This window comes from Saccopteryx leptura, chromosome 13 (genome assembly GCF_036850995.1).
Source record: "Saccopteryx leptura isolate mSacLep1 chromosome 13, mSacLep1_pri_phased_curated, whole genome shotgun sequence".
NCBI lineage: Eukaryota > Metazoa > Chordata > Mammalia > Chiroptera > Emballonuridae > Saccopteryx > Saccopteryx leptura.
Window position 1 is genome coordinate 31691848 of NC_089515.1, and position 21534 is coordinate 31713381.

General features: G+C 39.7%; 2 protein-coding genes across 2 annotated transcripts in view; one reads left to right on the plus strand and one right to left on the minus strand.

The window, feature by feature from the left end:
* Positions 1 to 4582, minus strand: part of CC2D2B (coiled-coil and C2 domain containing 2B) — a 140470-nt gene extending 135888 nt beyond the window's left edge. The window contains exon 1 of the mRNA XM_066354598.1: positions 4522 to 4582. Coding sequence (XP_066210695.1) covers positions 4522 to 4582 — 61 coding nt within the window. The remainder of the gene's footprint in view (positions 1 to 4521) is intronic.
* A 210-nt stretch (positions 4583 to 4792) lies between these two features.
* The window catches only part of LOC136384626 (uncharacterized), a 39845-nt gene continuing 23103 nt past the window's right edge, over positions 4793 to 21534 (plus strand). Inside the window, exons 1-2 of the mRNA XM_066355015.1 lie at positions 4793 to 5024; positions 20286 to 20361. Of these exons, the coding sequence (XP_066211112.1) occupies positions 4996 to 5024; positions 20286 to 20361 (105 nt within the window). The 5' untranslated portion in view covers positions 4793 to 4995. The remainder of the gene's footprint in view (positions 5025 to 20285; positions 20362 to 21534) is intronic.

The following is a 21534-nucleotide window of genomic DNA, read 5'->3' on the forward strand; positions in this document are numbered from 1 at the left end:
TCTGCCTGCCTCTCACTTAGTAAAAAACAAATAAATAACCTAGTGTTGGAATCCATGGGAGTCCAAAAAGACCAGAGTAACAGGCTTTTATTGAAAGGAAGAAAAGAACCCTGCCCAGGCACTTCTCCGGGGAGAAGGGCACCAAAACAGGCTATGGGGCAAAATTTTATAGGGTAGGGGAGAGCCTTGAGCAAGTGTGTGTTGAGTCAGCAGTTCTGTTATGCTCCCTTCTGCAGTTTTACGATTTCGGCTTCCTGGAACACTTCTCCTTGGAAGGCGGTCGACCAGCTTCCTAAAACTTTTCTGCTTCAGAGGCGATAGTCCAATAACTAAGGATGGGGTCAGATAGACAAGCGGAACAGCAAAAGGACAGTTGGAAGTTCTGGTAAATTCATGTATCTATCACCTAGGAATAACTTCAATAAAATATGTGGAAATTTAAGACCTAATTAAAATATATTCCCAGGAGTCAGGGAGATTGGTTAAGAAGCTATTATAGTAGTCCTTATGAGAAATGCTAGAGATCTAAATCAAAAAGTGGAAATGGGAATGAAGGGTGGAAAAAGATTTATTACTAGAATTAGTGAGGTTATCACATTGTAAGATATAAAAATGTCAAATCACTACATTGTACACCTACACCTGAAACTAATATAATATTGCATACAAACCATACTTAAAAATTAAAAACAGATAATCATATTTTATAACCCATTTATAATGCTATTAATCTATGTTCTAATACATTAATTTTTAAATTTCTTGCATTACAAGAGAAAAAAATGTAGAATTAGCAGGATTTGGTGAGCAATTACAGGTGAAGAAGAAAGGAAGGGAAGAATCAAGGTCTCCGAGGTTTCAGCCTGAGTAACTTGAGAAGTAGCCGCATTTCAATACTGTTAAAGTAGGAAGGTGGCTGAGGGAGGATTAATGGTTCGTTTCTCAATGTTGCTTATGAATGCTTCTGAGATGTTCAGATGAGAGATCCACAAGGAGATTAAAAATACTGAACTGAAGAGGATCATGTCTAAGTTAGCTAAATTCTTTGTTTAGTCAGTAATAGAAGTCATTTAAGAGATAGATCGACTCTTTAAAAGGATCAACACCTTTAAGGTTCTTCCTATCAACATACAAAGATTAGACACAACAGTAACAGAATACTGGGAAAAGAGAATTTTGTAGATTACCAGTCAGGGCACACAGGAGAAGCGACTATCTGCCCCCCCCACACATGCTCCCCCCTCCCCGCTCCCCCTTCCCCCCTCCCTTTCTTCCCCCTCTCCTCCTCCCCCACCATCTCCACAGCCATGGCTCTAATGCAGGGGTCCCCAAACTTTTTACACAGGGGGCCAGTTCACCGTCCCTCAGACCGTTGGAGGGCCGGACTACAAAAAAAAACTATGAACAAATCCCTATGCACACTGCATATATCTTATTTTAAAGTAAAAAAACAAAACGGGAAGAAATACAATATTTAAAATAACAAACAAGTAAATTTAAATCGACAAACTGACCAGTATTTCAATGGGAACTATGCTCCTCCACTGACCACCTATGAAAGAGGTGCTCCTTCCAGAAGTGCGGCGGGGGCCAGATAAATGGCCTCAGGGGACCGCATGTGGCCCACGGGCCGTAGTTTGGGGACCCCTGCTCTAATGGTTCCAGGACTTTGTCCCGGGGTGCTGAGGATGGCTCCATGGCCTTGCCTCAGGCACTGAAATAGCAATGGAGCAGCTGCCCCAGAGGGGCAAATCATCACCCTGTAAGGGGCTTGTCAGGTGGATCCCTGTCAGGGCGCATGCCGAAGTCTGTCTCTCTGTTTCCCCACTTTCCTGCCTCTCAATTAAAAAAAAAAAAAAAGAAAGAGAGAATTTTGAATTTACTTTACATTCTTCAAGAATTTCTAAAAGGACCTTAAAATCAATACCTGGCTTACTGATGCCTACGCCTGCAAATTTTATCTGCTAGGCTATGAAAAATCTTAGCAGTAGTCATCCTATAGATAAATTATAATAAATCATCAAATAATAACCTTATTGTATAATAAATTATTAATTTTAAAAGTTTTTACATACTTGAAGATGTTTGCAACCTGGTTCATTTATCATTCTACAAATAATAAAAAATGATTATAAACAAAGTATAAGATAAAATTGAATGTGTAGATGAAAATTGAATTTGCTCTATTAAAAATCTCAAGTGGAAGAAAAAATTACAACTTACACTTTTACCCTCTTACAGTAATTCAATTTTCTGTGTTAGAAAATTTGCTCCAACAGTTAAACTCAATCTTCTATTCAAGGATATTGCTAATTCACAATTTTTGCAGTTAAAGCTCTAAAAGATAAGAAAATTGAGGATTAGCTATTTTTGTTATCAGAGGATGTAAAGGTCCATAGAGAAAGCCTAAAAATTAAAGTCAAGTAGTTCATTCAGCCTTTTCTTGCTTAGCATTAGAAATCTCTGGGTTCTGAAAATTAATCCAGTAGTGCCTTTATCACTATGGGGATTCCTCAAATAAAAATTCCTAAAGCTTATTTTAGTTTGTGTGTAAATTTAGTATTAAATCACCTTGATAACTTCAGTCACATGCCATTTGATTTCAGGAGTGTTAGTGGAATAAAATTACAAAAAAATCTCTAGTGTATGAAATGGTCACACAATGAATATTCTGGTATATAGTAGTATTTCTTTGGTTAATTATAAGAGAACTAGAAATTTGTTTTTCCTTTAGTTTTTCCCCAGCTGCTATTGGAAATCTTTCTACTGTATTAATTCACTTTCCTTCCTTAATAGAACTGAATTCAGTTCTATACCTATTTTTATCTTTATCTTAGTTCATCTATTGTCACATAGCATAATGAATTCTTTCTGAACTTCCTATAGCAGCATTTCTCAAATCATGTTCTTTCTAGACTTCTTTGATTTGAATTGGGATGCTATGCCAAAAAATGAAAGTCTCATGCAAAGTTATAAAATTAAGGCAATAAATAGCACTTTTTCAATATCAAAATTTATTAAATATATAGATGGCATCAGCTACCCTTTATGGGTACTAGGATATGGGAAATTTAATTTTAAAAATTCTACAATTAGTTAAGTGTAACACAGCATTATTTCAGTGCTTTATAAAAAGCATCATTACTTCCAAGTGTTTCATTAACTGAGAAGCCTAAAAATTAATACCTTTTCGTTAACTATGATCTTATTTTCTACAATAAAAGCTAGGAGCAGTGGCCTGACGGAGGATTTTCTGAAGTGTGAATTTATATATGTCAATTTAAACTAAATTAAAAACTTAAGGCATTAAAAGTAAACCATTCACTGCTCGCAGTATTAAGCCTAAAATCATCATAACCTGCTCCTATAGGTCAAGAAAGAGTTGGGTCCAATTCTCTTGAGACTTCTGATAAAATTTAAATAAACACCAAAACAGGTTACTTTAATATCTTTTAAAAGTTTACATCTAACATACAATATGCAACGTAACTGTACTACTCAGTTAATTACAGGATTTATAAAACTATTAATTCATAAAGCAACACCATCCATGAGCACCAGAAACTAGATACAAGTCCTAAAATGTTTTTTGTTGTTGTTGTTTTTTGCATTTAGAGAGACAGAGAGAGGAAGGGGTAAGGAGAGAGAAAAAAGGGGAAGGAAGAAAGAGAAAGAGAAAGAGAGAGAAAGAGAAAGAAGGGCATTCATTTGTTGTTCCACATAATTGTGCATTCATTGGTTGCTTCCAACTTGCAACCCACAGCAATCTTGGTGTTTCGGGAGGACACTCTCGAACCAATTGAGCTGACTGGCCAGGGGCTGATGTTTTCATTTAAACATGAAGATGTATCTCTGTGTCTGTACTTAGTCTCCATTGGAGAGAAACTCAAAACAGAAGCCCTTTTTGAAACTGAGACCTGTATTCCCTGCCCCACCCAACATGTTCATCACTCTGCAACATAAATTTTCTACTACAGCCAAATCACAAACTCTTCTTTAGACACCTTTGCCTCCTCCGTCCTTTGATGTCTCCCTCTAATCTACAGCATTATACTTTTCAAAGTCTGGTTCAAATCCCACATCTTCAGAAGTTCCCCCACCGCTCCGCCGACTTTGGCTCTTGTGACTTAGCACTTCCAATAGCACTTCCAATTCGTAATTTTTGTTCATTGCATCCCATCTTGCAAATTCATCTTTCCGCTTACTCTCAAGTGAGGACGATAGGTTGGGCGAGCACTCACCTACCCTCCACCAATCCTAGCAAGGTGTTCAACATGCAGTAAGCACTCAATAAATAAAATGGTCCAGGATTTGAGGGAAATACAGCACTGCAATCGAACGGCCAGACACTGGAGACTACAAGTCCCAGAGGCCCGCGCGGGTTTGGCCCAGGATACCTGGGGCCTCCCCGCCACTGGTTTGCTTGTTTGTCTGTTTGTTTTTCCATAGAACAAGACTCCAACCAGACATAACTCTAGGGAGTCTGACAGAGAAGGTTTGGGGGACTTTAACCGGCAGTACGGCATTCACCTGACTGGACAGAGAATTTCTGCTTTGTCAGGGCGGGGAAGGCGGGCCCCATCATTTACCTCGGACGACAAGTCACCAGCCGCCCCGCACCGACCCAGACCTGATCACCCTACGCCCACCGCCCACTTCACGCTCGCCCCTCACGGTTTGACGTCAAAGCGGTCAGGGAGCATGCGCGACGCGGCCCCTCAGCCAACCCGGTCCCGAGCGTGCGCTGAGCGTGCGCCTTAGGATCCGTGCGCTACATCTGTTCACACGCTGGCTGGATTTGTGGCTCAAGTTGAAGCGCTCGACTCTATCACCCTTGTTCTCGTCTCCGTGCCACGCTCCGGGTGGGAGCTTCTGGCTTCGGTCACCTGTCGCTTGGGTGTGTGCCCCAGTGGCCAAACTTGTCCCGGGGTCTGCTCTGGAAAAGTCCAGAGAGCGGGGTGGCCTGGGTCGTAGGAGCCCCGCACCGCTCGCGTCATGGTGAAGAAGAATAGTATCCCGAACGGGTGAGTACCGGCTGTGAGGTCCCCGGCCGGGGCGGGTCCGCGGCGACAAGCGGAGCCGCCCGATGAGCAGGCATTCCTGGGGTAGGGTGCGTGTCGTGAGAAAGCGGTAGCACGCGCCGTCGAGGCGCGCTCGGTAGCCTCTGGCGGGCGAGCATGGCGGCCGGGGCGCGGAGGGGGTGGCGGCGCGGGTGGTGACGCTCCGGGAACCCACGCGACCTGCCACCTAGTTCCCGCAGCCTGTGCCCTGCTGGGAGCCGAGAGAGGGGTTCTGTGATTTCAGGTGCATTGCTTATGGCATCCCCAAGAGCATCCTAGATATGATATACTAAGGCTTCTTTTTTCTTTCTGGAGTTTGCTATTAGCGTAAACAATATAATACTTTCAAAGTCCTACCTGCTCACTTGTGTCGTGTAATCTTCACCTTATAAACGAAACCGCTTACATGTGTTTTCTTTTTCCAGTGACTCACCCTGGGTTAAATAAAAGGTTGTGTAGTTTGAAACTTGTCCTGAGAAAGTCGGGCGCGGATGAAGTTAGGTAACTTGCTGGTGGGGAAAGCAGCGCGGCGGTACTATGGGTGCTTTCCTGTATTCAGACATTTGACAAACGTTTGTTAGCTGTTTTCTGTGTCAGGCGTTGCGCTTTGCGTTTCTATTGTAGAGAAACGATAGAAATGTTTAAAAGTTCTAACAGTTTTGTGCATATAGGAAGGGGAAGGTGTGAAAGTGAAGAAACAAACTGCTGCAAAAAATAATAGTGTTACAAGTCATATTGGTACGTTATGGCATTAGCGAAACTAGAGCTCAGAAGTACTACTAACCATATACTAACTAATCTGAAGTAACTACAGACTAGTGAATGTGTCCAAACCTGAAATCATTGGCCATTCTCAATAAAATTGTCATTCTCATTTATTGTCATTCCCAATAAAATTCTTACTGGTTTTCCCATGTTGATTTTTATAGTGTTCTAATGGTATAAGAATTTAGGGACAATGATAGTGGAGAAAGAATGAAAAAGTCCAGAAATACTTTCTTTAAATAGCAATGTTCTGGGCTGAATAGACTCTGTGTGCACGTGCAAATATTTATACTTAATTGATAGTGTTCCTTAAGTACACCTAACTTCTGCAGTTATTCTCATCCAGGAATATGTGTTTTAGAAACTAGACTTAGCATATATTTACTGAGATGTATTATTACAAATACATCTAAGTGTTATCAACTATATATGAATAGGTTAAATGGAAGCAGTATAGAGTTTAAGATCTAATACTAGGTAGTTTGTGGTTTATTGGACTATAAAAAAATCAATCCTAAATAAATATTTTCAAGTTTAAAGAGTATTTTCTGTTGGGGGGAAGTAGAGAGAAGTGGTATCAGTCCAACAGATACGTGTTTCAAACTAGTTGGCCAAAACTCTTGCCAGAATGTTTTGATTCAGTTCTTTCTCCCCCCACCCTCTTAAGTTGCTATCATTTAAAGGTCAGGAGATTTCACATAAATCTAGATTTCTTGAAAAATAAGATTTAGAAAAACTAGATTTGTACATGGGAGTCATACAAGGCAATAGTCACTTGTAAATGATTTGCAGCTGTCTTCTCTGTGAAAACCTCCAGTCCTCTATTGTACCCATTCCCTTCTACCTTCTCCAGCACTGAGGCTTAGTGTCAGTTGCCTTTTATCATTTCATCTTTTCTTTATTTGTGGCATGTTTTATTTAAGTATGTTAACCTGCCTGGCATTTGGATTTGTAACTTGGGCTATAAAGAGTAAGTGTGAGGGGAAAAAAAGGAAAAAAAAGAGTAAGTGGGAGGAAGAACCTTGATTTATGAATAAAATGTTACATATGTTACATTGAGTCCAACCAGACAATGTTGTGATGGGTCCGGTCAGGGCACACTAACAGGAATCAGTCAGTGAATGCCTAGATAAGTGGAATAACAAATCAGTCTTTCTCCCTTTCTCTCTCTCATATCAGTTAAAAAATAAAAGGGCAGGGCAGGATTACCTTCCATGATGTCAGCCTCAGAACATGAATTCACCGCAAATATCCCTAGAGTCCCTGGACTCGGTGAGGTGCAGTTTTCACCTGAATAATCTTCCCTGTTCTGCCTCCTATCTGAGATTATGGTGAACTGTGACAGTGAAGGCTTTGCAAAACTGTAAAACAATTAAACAAAATAGTTGCAGTAATTCTAAAGTAGCAATTTTTAATCTGGAGGTATAGAGTTACTTTTACCTTCCAGTGACCTCTTTTCCCAAACTTGTGGGATTTTTATTTTTTGTTTGTTTGTTTGTTTAAAGAAAGAGACAATATATGTGGCCACAGACAAGAGATACTCTGGTTGGGATAGATTTAGAAAATAATTTTATAAATGTACAGTTGCCCTTCTACTTTATAAAATATTTTGATATGAGTTTTTGAGGGGAGTGATGTAGGGGCAGGAATGGTGATAGTAAAAGAGAAAGATATGAGAGAGTGAGAAATGATCTTTGCTAAACCCTGCTGCATAACAAACAGATCGAACACATTAGATTTAAATTATTACAGTCATCTGAATTTGGAGCTGGATTGTCTGCTTTTATTTTTTGAAATAAAAATTCATATTCCCAGAGATTTCTAAACCATTTTTTGAAATTTATTTTGGCTGTGTCCTCAATTTATTTGATCCAATTCGGAAGACTCCTGTTAAGCTCTCTGTCTTATTGAGACACAATATTCCCTTTGAGAAACAGGAGCATTTCCTGGTGGTTACACTTTGGAGCCGGTTTCTTTTCCAGTAAAATTCTGTTTATTAGGCCCTGGCCAGTTGGCTCAGTGGTAGAGTGTTGACCGGGCATGTCAGTGTCCCAGGTTCCATTTCTGTCAGGGGACACAGGAGAAGTGCCCATCTGCTATTCTCCCCCTCCCCACTTCCTGTCCTGCAGCCATGGCTTGGTTGGTTTGAGGGCATCCGCTCCAGGCACTGAGGATATCAGACGCTAAAAACAGCTCAGCTGGGGGAGCATGGTCCTAGATGGGCAAAGCCATAAGCCTCAGATGGAGGTTGGCAGGTAGATCCCTACTGGGGCACATACAGGAGTCTGTCTATCTCCCCTCCTCCCACTTGGAAAAGAAGAAAAAAAATTGCTTATTGTTAATATGAATTCCAGTGGGTATCAAATATGTTGTGATAGAGTAACCACACTAAAGATTTTTATCCCTCATTCCACTATATTCATATCCAAAACAGTTGGAATCCTCAACCCCATATTGCTATGCCTTCCTCCTATTTAACCCATTTGCCCATTTTTCAGAGCTTTTCTATCACAAGATCAGAGTTTGTCATTGGAAGGCTAGCTGAAGCCGTGCATGAGGGTAAGGGAAAAGTCCCTGAATCCTGAAGTGTGGAACAGAGTGCTATTTATGATTCTTACCAAACACTGGGAGAGTTTAAGCTGGGGCTTCACTTTCTAATGTTAATGTTCAGAACTGTTTATACAGACTACTGTTTCTAACAGTAGTCTATAAACATGCTGTCTAGAGATTAAATATTTGCCTTATGTTCCAAATCCTTTCATGCTTTAAGTGGTACCCCCCTTTAATTCTCCTTTGAAGTTTATAGTCACCTTGTATAAAAATATGTTTGTATTTTAATTTCTGAAAGTATGTATTAATGACAGAAGAATGTAAATATTATTAATCTTTTTATTCAGAGATTCAGTAATTGCCTGAGGTTTTTAAGAAATTGTTTAATAGTACAGTTACCAAAAATAATACTGATATTTAACCTCAATAACCAGATAAAGTCCCACTGTCTCTGATAGCTTGGCAATGAATGGAACACTATTAATGTGGGCTTCATTTGAGATCCAGAGATAAGGAAATCCCACCCTGACTAGTTTCTATCATACTTGGTAACCACCCAGATAATTTCGCATAGCTTCATCCTCACGCTTTCTTCATCTGCTGATTTTCTCATTATCTGCCTTCTTACAGAGACTTTAACTTTTTCACTGGACTCCCCATATGTGATATAAATAAAACTCCTTTATACATTTATCTTCTCACAGAACATTCCACCTTGTGATATTTGGAACCAGTGCCCTTAAGTGCACTGCTTTCCCAGCAGCTCACCACAGTGGAAATGATGCCCCTCATTCCCACAGGTGGCATCAGTAGTCTCCATTTCATCATTGCCCTTGTTAGGCCATATCATCCCACCCTTGTAGAACATAAAAGAAACTCTTCTCTAATTATGCCTTTTATCTCTTCACTATCATTTATTAGCTTCCTGGTCATTCCCTCATATTCATTAAGGAATTTAGCATTCAACTCGGTTTTTATTACTCAATTCGTACAAGATCATGATGGTGCTAAATCAGTCTTGTGCCTCACAGAACCAATACCACAGATTCCCTTAACTTAGTGCCATGACTGACTGACTGCAGGATTCTATTATCGAAGGCTTTTCTGTATTAAATATCCTAAATTTTAGCATTCTCCTCTTATCTTTCTGTTACTTTATCACTTCCTCTTATTTTGCTATATGTAATCCCTGACCTCATGAAGACCCTCTGCCTTGACTGCCATTTCATCAACAGAAGCCTCTACCTAGATTACCTTTCTTCCTTGTCTAGCCACACTAGTTGGTTCCTTCACTCACACCAGTACTTAAAATTTACTTACCTTGTCTTTCTCCCATTTTTGTCCAATTGAGTAGTTGCAACAGAGACTGTATGGCTCACAGCATAAAATGCTTAATATATGGCTTTTTAAGAAGTTTGCTTACCCCTAGTATCGGCATTTTGTTATGCATGACCCTCAATTTGAGTTTGCTGATTGCTTCCTTAATTAGATTCAGTTTAAACATTTTTTGGCAGCAATACTACATGGATGATGTTCTATCCTCCTCAGTATACCACATCAGAAAGGACATGAGGTTAATTTGTTTTATTCTTTGGGATGGTAGGTCAAGGGGGAGTTTTGCAATAAAGGAAGACTTCGTGAAAGAAATGGCATTTAAACTAATCCTCAAGAATAGGATAGGATTTGAATGAGTGGAGCAAAGAGTTTTCTAATAGACATTGTCTATAAGAATTAGAATTTTCATTCATTCTCATGGCCGGAATGTTTGACAGCTTAACAATTTACTGATGCTGTTGGGAGCAAATAGTACATTATAGGTTTTCTCCACCCAGTCTGTATCTTGTATTTGTTTAATTTTGCAATAGTAATTGCCTTTTACACTGTCTCCCCAAGAGTTTTGTAAGCAAGTTGTTTTGGATTTTATATAATGTGCTCTATAAAGTTTTCTATGTTCCCAAGGAGCTTAATAAAATTATATCTGAAAGCCAGAACCCCAAAATGTTGCATTCCAAAAGCAAATATTGGAGATGTATATAGATAGATACACTTTTAATATTTTTTAAAAAGTAGTTGAATAGATAGTGTAAATGAAGCATCACTTTATGTAGATACCATTATTTGTACCATTGTGAAAACAGTTGTGAAAATAAATGGATTTTTTAAAGTGTATATTATAATGTTGGCCACATTATACTATTAGCAGATAGTCTAAAATTGCTCCATGTGGTTTCCTTGTCTTGTTAATGATAAGGAACAGCTCCCTACTGGATGTCAAACACAAAGATGAGTATTCTGTAGAATATCATAGTCATAATTGAATGTTATTTATATAAGGTCTACCGGAAAGTTCTATCTGTTTTTGGAATAAAACAAAATACAAATTTTTCTTACCGTCAATAAACTTTATTAATAATATAATTGCCATTATTATTAATGATTTCTTGCCAGCGTGAGGGCAATTTGTATATCCCATTTTTGAAAAATGTTTTATCTTTTGATGCGAAAAATTGAACCAGTGCTTGTTTGATATCTTCTTTATTTTTGAATTTTTTGCCCTTCAAAAAATTTTGTAAGGACAAAAACAAGTGATAGTCGGAGGGTGCTAAGTCCGGGGAATATGGTGGATGCAACAGACATGCTTCTGTAGCATTTCTTCCTTGTTGAAATTCGTAAAAATTATAATGGCATAAATGAACTTTATTAGTAGCCATGGGTACACTATCGCTTCACAGATAAGACTAACGTGAATCAACTTTGTTTTAGTTAATTTGCTACGTCAGTATGTATACATGAAGTGATAAAAATAGAGAGACACACATGCGCCAAATAAACGTGCTTACGTGTCGAAACTTGTTGTCATAGAAACGGACAGAGCTTTCTGGTAGACCTTATAATAGTGGAATTAGATATGCACTCAAGGAAAGGATAAATGTCAAGTATTCGAGGGCATCTTATTCCACAAGAGAAGAATTCCATCAAAGAAATCTTATAAAAATTTCACAAGCAAAAATGTAAGAGTTATTGAGTTCTTTAAAAGTAAAAATTAGGCTTTTTATTTAGAGTGACTTTTTTTTTGAAAGAAAAGTAATTTATTCTATTAAACATCTTATGGAAATTGCATAAAGTGTGCAAATAAATCCCACAAAAACTACAGAGTATATAATCATATAGTTATTAAATTGCACCCTAAGCATAAATTCTATAGAGTACAAAAGAAAAGAAAAATTTCTGAGAGGTGGGATTAGTATAGGCAGAAATAAGGCCAGTTGAAAATGGGTTTTTTTGTTTGTTTTTTGCAGTTTTTTTAATTAAAGTTAATGCAGTGACATTGATATATCAGGGTACATATGTTGAGAGAAAACATCTCCAGATTATTTTGACATTTGATTGTGCTATATACCCCTCACCCAAAGTCAAATTGTCTTCTGTCACCTTCTATCTGGTTTTCTTTGTGCCCCTCCCCTCCCCCACCCCCTCTCTCCTTCCTTGCCCCATCCCCTCTCCCCACCCCCCACCCTCGTTGCCATCACATTCTTGTCCATGTCTCTGAGTCTCATTTTTTTTTTTTTTCCATTTTTCTGAAGCTGGAAACAGGGAGAGACAGTCAGACAGACTCCCGCATGCGCCCGACCGGGATCCACCCGGCACGCCCACCAGGGGCGAAGCTCTGCTCACCAGGGGGCGATGCTCTGCCCATCCTGGGCGTCGCCATGTTGCGACCAGAGCCACTCTAGCACCTGAGGCAGAGGCCACAGAGCCATCCCCAGCGCCCGGGCCATCTTTGCTCCAATGGAGCCTTGGCTGCGGGAGGGGAAGAGAGAGACAGAGAGGAAAGTGCGGCGGAGGGGTGGAGAAGCAAATGGGCGCTTCTCCTGTGTGCCCTGGCCGGGAATCGAACCCGGGTCCTCCGCACGCTAGGCCGACGCTCTACCGCTGAGCCAACCGGCCAGGGCTGAGTCTCATTTTTATGTCCCATCTATATATGGATTCATATAGTTCTTAGTTTTTTCTGATTTACTTATTTCACTCCGTATAATGTTATCAAGGTCCATCCATGTTATTGTAACTGATGCGATGTCATCATTTCTTATGGCTGAGTAGTATTCCATAGTATATATATACCAAAGCTTTTTAATCCACTCGTCCTCTGATGGACACTTGGGCTGTTTCCAGATCTTCACTATTGTGAACAATGCTGCCACAAACATGGGGGTGCATTTCTCCTTTTGTAGCCGTTCTATGGTGTTCTTGGGGTATATTCCTAAAAGTGGGATAGCGGGGTCAAAAGGCAGATCGATTTTCAGTTTTTTGAGGACTCTCCATACTGTTTTCCACAGTGGCTGCATCAGTCTGCAGGAGGGTTCCCTTCTCTCCACGTCCTCACCAGCACTTATTCTGTGTTGTTTTGTTGATGAGCATTTTCTGGCTGGTGTGAGGTGATATCTCATTGTGGTTTTAATTTGCATTTCTCTAATGATTAGTGATGTTGAGCATTTTTTCATATGCCTATTGGCCATCTGTATGTCCTCTTTGGAAAAGTGTCTATTCATTTCTTTTTCCCATTTTTTGATTGGATTGTTTGTCTTCCTGGTATTGAGATTTACAAGTTCTTTATAAATTTTGGTTATTAACCCCTTATCAGATGTATTGTCGAATATGTTCTCCCATTGTGTAGTTTGTCTTTTTATTCTGTTCTTATTGTCTTTAGCTGTGCAAAAGCTTTTTAATTTGATATAGTCCCATTTATTTATCCTGTCTTTTATTTCACTTCCCCGTGGAGATAAATCAGCAAATATATTGCTCCGAGAGATGTTGGAGAGCTCACTGCCTATGTTTTCTTCTAAGATGCTTATATTAGGTGCATAGATATTTATAATAGTTATATCTTCCTGTTGGATTACTCCCTTTATCATTATGTAGTGGCCTTCTTTATTTCTTACTATATCCTTTGTTTTAAAGTCCAATTTGTCTGATATAAGTATTGCTTCCCCAGCTTTTTTTTCGTTTCCATTTCATGAAATGTTTTTTTCCATCCTTTTACCTTCAATCTATGTGTGTCTTTTGTTTTAAGGTGTGTCTCTTGTAGACAGCATATGTACGGGTCCTGTTTTCTTATCCACGCAGCTACCCTATGTCTTTCGATTGGGTCATTTAATCCATTTACATTTAAGGTTATTATTGATATGTAGTTGTTTATTGCCATTTTATTCTTTAAAGCTGTATTCCTTTTTTGCTATATTTTTTTCCCACTTTGATCTGTTTACAACAGGCCCCTTAACATTTCCTGCAGCATTGGTTTGGTTGTAATGAATTCCTTGAGTTGTTTTTTGTCTGGGAAGCTTTTTATTTCTCCTTCGATTTTAAACGATAGCCTTGCTGGATAAAGTAGTCTTGGTTGTAGGTTCTTGTTCTGCATTACTTTGAATATTTCTTGCCATTCCCTTCTGGCCTAAAGTGTTTCTGTTGAGAAGTCGGATGTCATCCTTATGGGGGCTCCTTTGTAGGTGATAGCTTTTTTTTCCCTTGCAGCTTTTAATATTTTCTCTTTATCGCTTAGCTTTGGTATTTTAATTATGATGTGTCTTGGTGTAGGTTTCTTTGGGTTTCTCTTTAATGGAGTCCTCTGTGCTTCTTGAACTTGTGAGAGTTTCTCCTGCATTAATTTAGGGAAGTTTTCAGCTGTGATATGATTGAACAAAGTCTCTATCCCTTGTTCTTTCTCTTCTTCTTTAGGTATCCCTATGATGTGAATGTTATTTCTCTTCATGTTGTCACAGAGATCTCTAAGAGTTTCCTCAGACTTTTTGAGTCTCTTTCCTTTTTTCTTCTCTGCTTTCATGCCTTTATTCCAGTTGTCCTCCACCTCGCTGATTCGATCCTCAGCTCTATCTATCCTGTTTTTAATTCCTTCCATTGTGGTCTTTATTTCTGATATTGTATTTGTCATCTCCGACTGATTCTTTTTTATACTTGCTATTTATTTAGGTGTTCATAATGACCATCCATTGTTCTAAGATCCCTAAGCATCTTTACAGTCATTATTTTGAACTCCACATCTGGAAGTTTGATTATTTCCATATCACTCAGTTCATCTTCTGAAGGTTTCATTTGGATTGCACTTTTTTGTCTTCTCATTGTCTGTGTTTGGGTGTTTTGTTTGTAGAGTTGGTTGAGTCTAGGCTTGGTGTTGTCTGCCTCCAGTTTTCAGTTGTGTTATTTCTAGGTCTTCTTGGGTTGGTATCAGCTATTATTTGTAATCCATTATCGGATTTGGGCAGCTTTGAAGTCTTGATTTGTTTGTTTTCTTAACAGGTGATAGTCTTGTTTACTGATCTCAGCAGGGGGCTTCCTTGAAACTGTATCCAGGAATGCTGTGGGTGTAACCTGAGACTCTGAAGGCCTCTTCCACCAACTAATCTCTCTGGGGACAGGGTGTTTTCTCAGCTTCAGTAGGGGGAGATGTATCTCAGATCTCCATGGAGATCTGAGTTATTGCCCATCTCCCCACTTCTTGTTTTCAGCTGTGTCTTGTTGCGCTGATTGCAGCTGAAGAGATATCTGGAGATCTCTGATCGGGAAGCAATTCAGTACTGTTTTGTGGGGAAGGATCAGTCCCTCTCCCAGCTATGGCCGCCTCCAGCACTGATGAATCAGCTTTTTTTAGGTCGTCTCCTGCATTCCTTAGCCCCTCACAGTCTGTCCCTCTCTCTTTCCTCTCCACTTGGGAAATAAGCTGGTCTTTTCAACACACCTTGCTCCCTGGTCACCAGGCAAGTGACTGTGAGCAGTAGTTTCTGCTCTTTTCCCTTGTGTGAGATCCCCTCTGGGCTCTCAGCCTCACCCCTCCACTCCGTTCCTGTAAGCAGGGGAGATTCAGGCGCTCCCTACCAGGTTTGTTGTGGCTTCTTCTTTGCACCTTGGTTTTTGAGAGCTGTTTTTGTAGTCCAGAGTTGGTTTTTCATGCTGATTTTTCCTAAATTGATTTGTATTCCAGTTTGGTGGTGAGAGGTGGGTGTCTGTGCGTCCACCTACTCTGCTGCCATCTTCAGGTCTCCTATTTAGAGTGAGTTTTGAGGGAAATCATTTTCTAATTTCTTTCTTTTTTTTTTTTTTTTTTTTTTAATTTTTCTTAAGCTGGAAACGGGGAGGCAGTCAGACAGACTCCCGCATGCGCCCGACCAGGATCCACCCGGCATGCCCACCAGGGGGCGATGCTCTGCCCATCTGGGGCATTGCTCTGTTGCATCCAGAGCCACTCTAGCACCTGGGGCAGAGGCCAAGGAGCCATCCCCAGCGCCCGGGCCATCTCTGCTCCAGTGGAGCTTTGGCTGCGGGAGGGGAAGAGAGAGACAGAGAGGAGGCGGAGGGGGAGGGGTGGAGGAGCAGATGGGCGCTTCTCCTGTGTGCCCTGGCCAGGAATCGAACCCGGGACTCCTGTATGCCAGGCCGACACTCTACCACTGAGCCAACTGGCCAGGGCCTCATTATGCTAGTTTTTGATGTAGGTATGTGAGATGTAGTGTATCAGGACTCAGGATAATATTGCAGGCCTATTTCTATTTTTAAAAAATGCAAAACAAAAACACTTCACCCCTACTTTTGATCTAAAAATTGTGGTGGTTCAGGAAGGATGACATGTAGTGCATGAGGTAAAGTGTCACAGACCAGTGAAGTTAATCTGGAGAAGAGGTGGGATTGGAGGTATCTCCTTCTAAGGGAAGGGTGGTATACAGAGAGCCAGAAGCAAGAGAAAATATGACGTACTCTATTTAGAATGAGAGAAGTTGCTTAGCATGGTAATACAGGTGAGTCAGAAAAGCTAGATTATAGTCTTGTGTGTCTTGTGTAAACTAAAGAAAACAATTGAAAGACATTAAGTAGAGGAATGATGTGATAAAATTTAACTAAAACCCAACACAGTATCATGATAAATTGCTAAATGAGTGATATAGACCTAAGTTTCATAAGATTTTAGAGGACACAGAACAGTGAATCAGTGAATGTTGTTTAATGATAGTACCAAGGTGACATTTGACTCCAAGAGTCTTAAATCTTGATTTTTATGATTTTGAGATTTATGATTTTTTACCTATAAATAACATAATGTATATATTTAACATGTGACTTTTTTCTGTATTGATTGAAGTAAGCACTTTATTACATTAGTTATTTTATAAAGCCATATTTGTTCAACATTTATTTAATGTTTATAGAGCATCTGCTATGTGGTAGGCACTGTACTGTGAGTAGGAAAGACAGACATATTCATTCTTATTGAGTTTATGTCAGATAAAGCGTCATTTGTCAAAAAATACCATAGTTAAGCATATAATTATAACCTCTTAAAGTGCTATGAGGGAAGGTGAAAGGTAGGTCTAGTCACTGGGATTAGGTAGATGTATTTCAAAGGTAGGTGTAGTGGGTAGAGGGCAGAGGGAACAGCAGAGATTATCGAAAGACCTGAGTAAAAGAAACAGAATGAATGCAGAGCCTCAAGAAGGATAGGGTGGTACAGAAATGAAGCCAGAGCCTGACCAGGTAGAGGCACAGTGGATAGAGCATCGGACTGGGACTCGGAGGACCCAGGTTCAAAACCCCAAGGTCGCTGGCTTGAGTGTGGGCTCACCAACTTGAGTGTAGAGTTGCTGGCTTGAGCATGGAATCACAGACATGCCCCATGGTCACTGGCTTGAGCCCAAAGGTTACTGGCTTGAGCAAGGGGTCACTCACTCTGCTACAGCCCCCCTCTCATCCTCCCCCCCATCAAGGCACATATGAGAAAACAGTCAATGAACAACTAAGCAACCACAACAAAGAATTGATGCTTATCATCTCTCTCCCTTCCTGTCTGTCTGTCCTTCTCTCTGTCTCTGTCACACAGACACACACACACACACACACACACACAGAATGAAGCAGGGAGTTAAAAGTTGTTATTTTAAGAAATCTTCATGTGTCCCTGGCTCAGTGGTAGAGCATCAGCCTGGCGTGTGGAAGTCCCGGGTTCGATTCCCGGCCAGGGCACATAGGAGAAGCACCACCCATCTGCTTCTCCACCCTACCCCCTCTCCTTTCTTTCTATTTCTCTCTTCCTTTCCTGCAGCCAAGGCTCCATTGGAGCAAAGTTGGCCCAGGCGTTCAGGATGGCTCCATGGCCTCTATCTCAGGTGATAGAATGGCTCTGGCTGCAACGGAGCAACACCCCAGATGGGCAGAGAGTATCGCCCCCTAGTAGACATGCTGGATGGATCCCGATTGGGTGCATCCAGGAGTCTGCCTCCCCGCTTTTCACTTCATAAAAATACACACACACACACACACACACACACACACATACACACACACAAAAGAAAGAAATCTTCATGTGTTGGAACTTCTCAAACATAACTTAGGGAATAATTATTTACATGACAAAGAATTGTTTTTATTTTTTTTCTTCTTTTTTCCCCTACTTTTCCAAGTGAGAGGAGGAGATATAGAGAAACAGACTCACGCATATGCCCTAACTGGGATCCACCTGGCAACCCGCATTTGGGGCCAATGCTCTGCCCATCTGGGGCCGTGCTTACAACTGAGCTATTTTTAGTGTCTGAGGTAGAGGCTCCATGGAGGTATCCTCTGTGCTGGGGCCAATGTGCTCAAACCAATTGAGTCATGTCTGTAGGAGGGAAAGAGAGAGCGGGAGAGAGGGGAAGGGAAGGGATGGAGAAGCAAATGGTTGCTTCTCCTATGTGCCCTCAAACCCAGGACATCAACACTCTAAGCCAGAGGTTCTCAAAGTGTGCGCCAGAGCACACTTGTGCGCCCTAGATTTCCAGGTGCACCCTATGGTATTACAGAGAAATATGTGCCTGTTGGGAACCAAAAAACCAACAGGGTTTTTAGAGTTTAGATTTTTGGGAGACAGAGGTGTGGAGAATTGGCTGTAAGCTGACAGTCTGACCAACCTTCCACCTCACTTGCCTGATTAGGTTGCAAAAGGCTGTTAAGCTGTGGTGCTGGATTGTTACACTACCCCCCATGTGCCCTGGAAAGACTGGAGGCAAGTTTCTTCTATCCTTTGTTTGGTATAGAGTTAAGGTAATATGTATGGTGGGGGATTTTCTGCACTTGGTTAAATTCTTGGGTTGCCTTGGAAATATGATCAAAAATCTCATTGATTTGCTAATGGCCCACTTTGCCCTATAAATAAAGCAAGATGCAGGTTTTGGGCGCGCTTTGTTCTTGCCAGCAACAATTACAGGGCCCTCCCGACCCCATATTTTCTTGATTCCGCATATTTTCTTAATTCCTCACCGTTCCCACTTGGGACCTGGAATTACTAGCTGCATTGGTTTGCGGCATGTGCCCAGATATAAAAATATAGTTACTCTATTACACCATTTTATTATGGAAATACTGCCCTTTTTGTTAACACTTCAATATTATTAACACATTATTATATTATTTTTAGATAAATACATCCAAATAAAATGGATAGATTTCTCAAAAAGGAGCGTGATATTAAAGAATCTGATTCTGAAAGTGAGCAAAAGTTAAGCATAAATAAAATAGGACTTGAAGGCTGATGGACAGAATTTAATTTATAGCATTTTCCATCACTTAACACTAAACAATACGATTGGATTAGAAATCCATTCATGGAAGCTTCAAATGATTTTGGTTTAACATTAACAGAAGAAGAACTGGCAGCTATATCCACTGATCATGGATTGATGATTAAACATAAGGAATTGTCTCTTTAAGCCTTTTGGATTCCTATAAAAGAAGACTATGTGGCAATATCTAAAAAAGCTCTGAACATTTTACTACAATTTTCAACATCCTGTTTATGTGAATTAGGATTTTCTACCCTCAACACAATTAAGAGTAAAAAGACAGGAATTCTTCAATGTATTGACGAGGAAATGAGAGATTGCCTTTCAAATATATGCCCAAACATTGAAGGACACATCAGGCACATGTTTCTCATAAACAAGAATGAAAAAACTTAACACATTTGCACCAGGACCCGCTGAATTTGCTAAATCTTACTAAAAATGTATCTATATATATAAAAAGATCACGTTTTTGTCGTTTTAATTTTTAACCCCTTTTTTACGAATTCTAAAAAGCATAAAAATGTTTTTTAATGTCAGAATAAATTTAATTTTGTCGTATTTATTTTGTTTACCATAAAAGCACGCTTGGACTTTATAATTTTTTTCTTTAATATTTGACTTAATTATTATAACATATTGCTCAGAAATTTGTATATAGTGCACCTACAATTATTTATAGGATTTTAAATGCGCCCCAACTTCAAAAAGTTTGAGAACCACTGCTCTAGGCTAACGCTCTATTACTGAGCCAACCGGCCAAGGCCAGAGAATTATTTTTAAATCCAGATTTTTTCACCTTGTTATTCACAAAAAGTCATTTAAGTAAACAAAGATATTCAAAGTTAATGAACTGTAGATCTTAATTCAAGACTAATCAGAAATTAAAACAAGACATCTCCAAATTCATTGTTGAGAAAATAATTGTTTACTAACCATTTTGCGTTTTTAGGTTTTACATTTATCATTCCTGTATTTATTACTTATTGACAGTTTAAGATACAGATAGTGATAGTGATCTAAAATTCACAAATTATTTTTCTTCATTTACTGTTGCACAAGAAAATAACAAAAAATCATATGGGGCATTGAAAGTTTACCCAGGAAATAGGTGCTACCTGATTTCCTGTTGAAGTACTATACCATATATAAAACTTTATATTGTTGGAGTTTTTTTGACGGAAGAAGCAGTTTGTTAAAATTTCAACTATACAAGCAACTAACCACCAAATTAAGCTATATAGGGTTTCTTCGTTTACCATCTTGAGTTACTAAAATATTTTTGTTATCGTTTTGTTTATTTTTATTGCAGATGGAGGACCGTGATGCCAATTGGACATCCTCTACCTGGAACCCGATTTATTGCTTTTAAAGTTCCTTTAAAGGGAGTAGGTATAATTTTTTCTTTTATCCTATAAGGAAAATTGAGACTAATGTGATCCATGTTTATTTAATGTTATGCTTTTCTTTGTAAAAATATGTGAGTGTAAGTTTCCGGCAAATGTTTGACATGGAGATAATAAACTTTTCACATATGTAGTTATTAATTGTTCATGCTAGTGTAAGGGAATAGTTTTGAATTTTTAAGTAACAGCTTTATTGCCCTGGCCAGATAGCTCAGTTGGTTAGAGCATCATCCTGAAGTGCAGAGGTTACCAGTTCGATCCCCAGTTAGGGCACATACAGGAACAGATTGATGTTCCGTCTCTTCCTTCTTCTCTCTCTAAAATCAATAAAAAATAAACATAAAAAAAGAGAGAAAATATCTGTGCTTAAAAGGCATCTACTCTGTATTTAAAAATTTTTAAAGTAGTAACAGTTTTATTAATATATAATTCACATATAAAATTTGCCTATTTAAAGCACACAATTCAGTATTCAGTATATTTATGGAAATGTACAGCTGTTATCACAATTTTAGAATGTTACATCACCACCACCAGCAACCCCCCACACCTCATACCCCACAAGATGAAACCTGTCCCCAGGCCCTGTAGCAGTCAGTCACTCCCCTTCCTTCCTCACTTCCATCGCCTACCCCTGGAAAACCACCAGTCTCCTTTCTGTCTTCATATTTTGGTTATTCTGGACATTTTATATAAACAATAAAACAATATGTCTTTTTTTTTTCTTTTTCTTTTTATTAAGTGAGAGGTTGGGAGGTAGAAAGACAGACTCCCACATGCATCCTAACTGAGATCCACCTGGCAATCCCACTAGGGAGCAATGCTCTGTCCATCTGGGGCCGTTGCTACATTGCTCAGCAACCGAGCTATTTTATTGCCAGAGGCGAGGCCATAGTGCCATCCTCAGTGCCCAGGGCCAATTTGCTCGAATGAGCCATGGCTGCAGGAGGGAGAGGGGGGTGAAGAAGCAGATGGTTGCTTCTCCTCTGTGCCATGACCGGGAATCGAACCCAGGACCTCAACACACCAGCTGATGCTCTATCACTGAGCCAACCAGCCAGGGCCACAATATGTCTTTTGTGACTGGCTTCTTTATTGTAAGATTTTCAAGTTTCATTCATGTTGTAGCATGTATCATACTTTGCTTTTTATTAC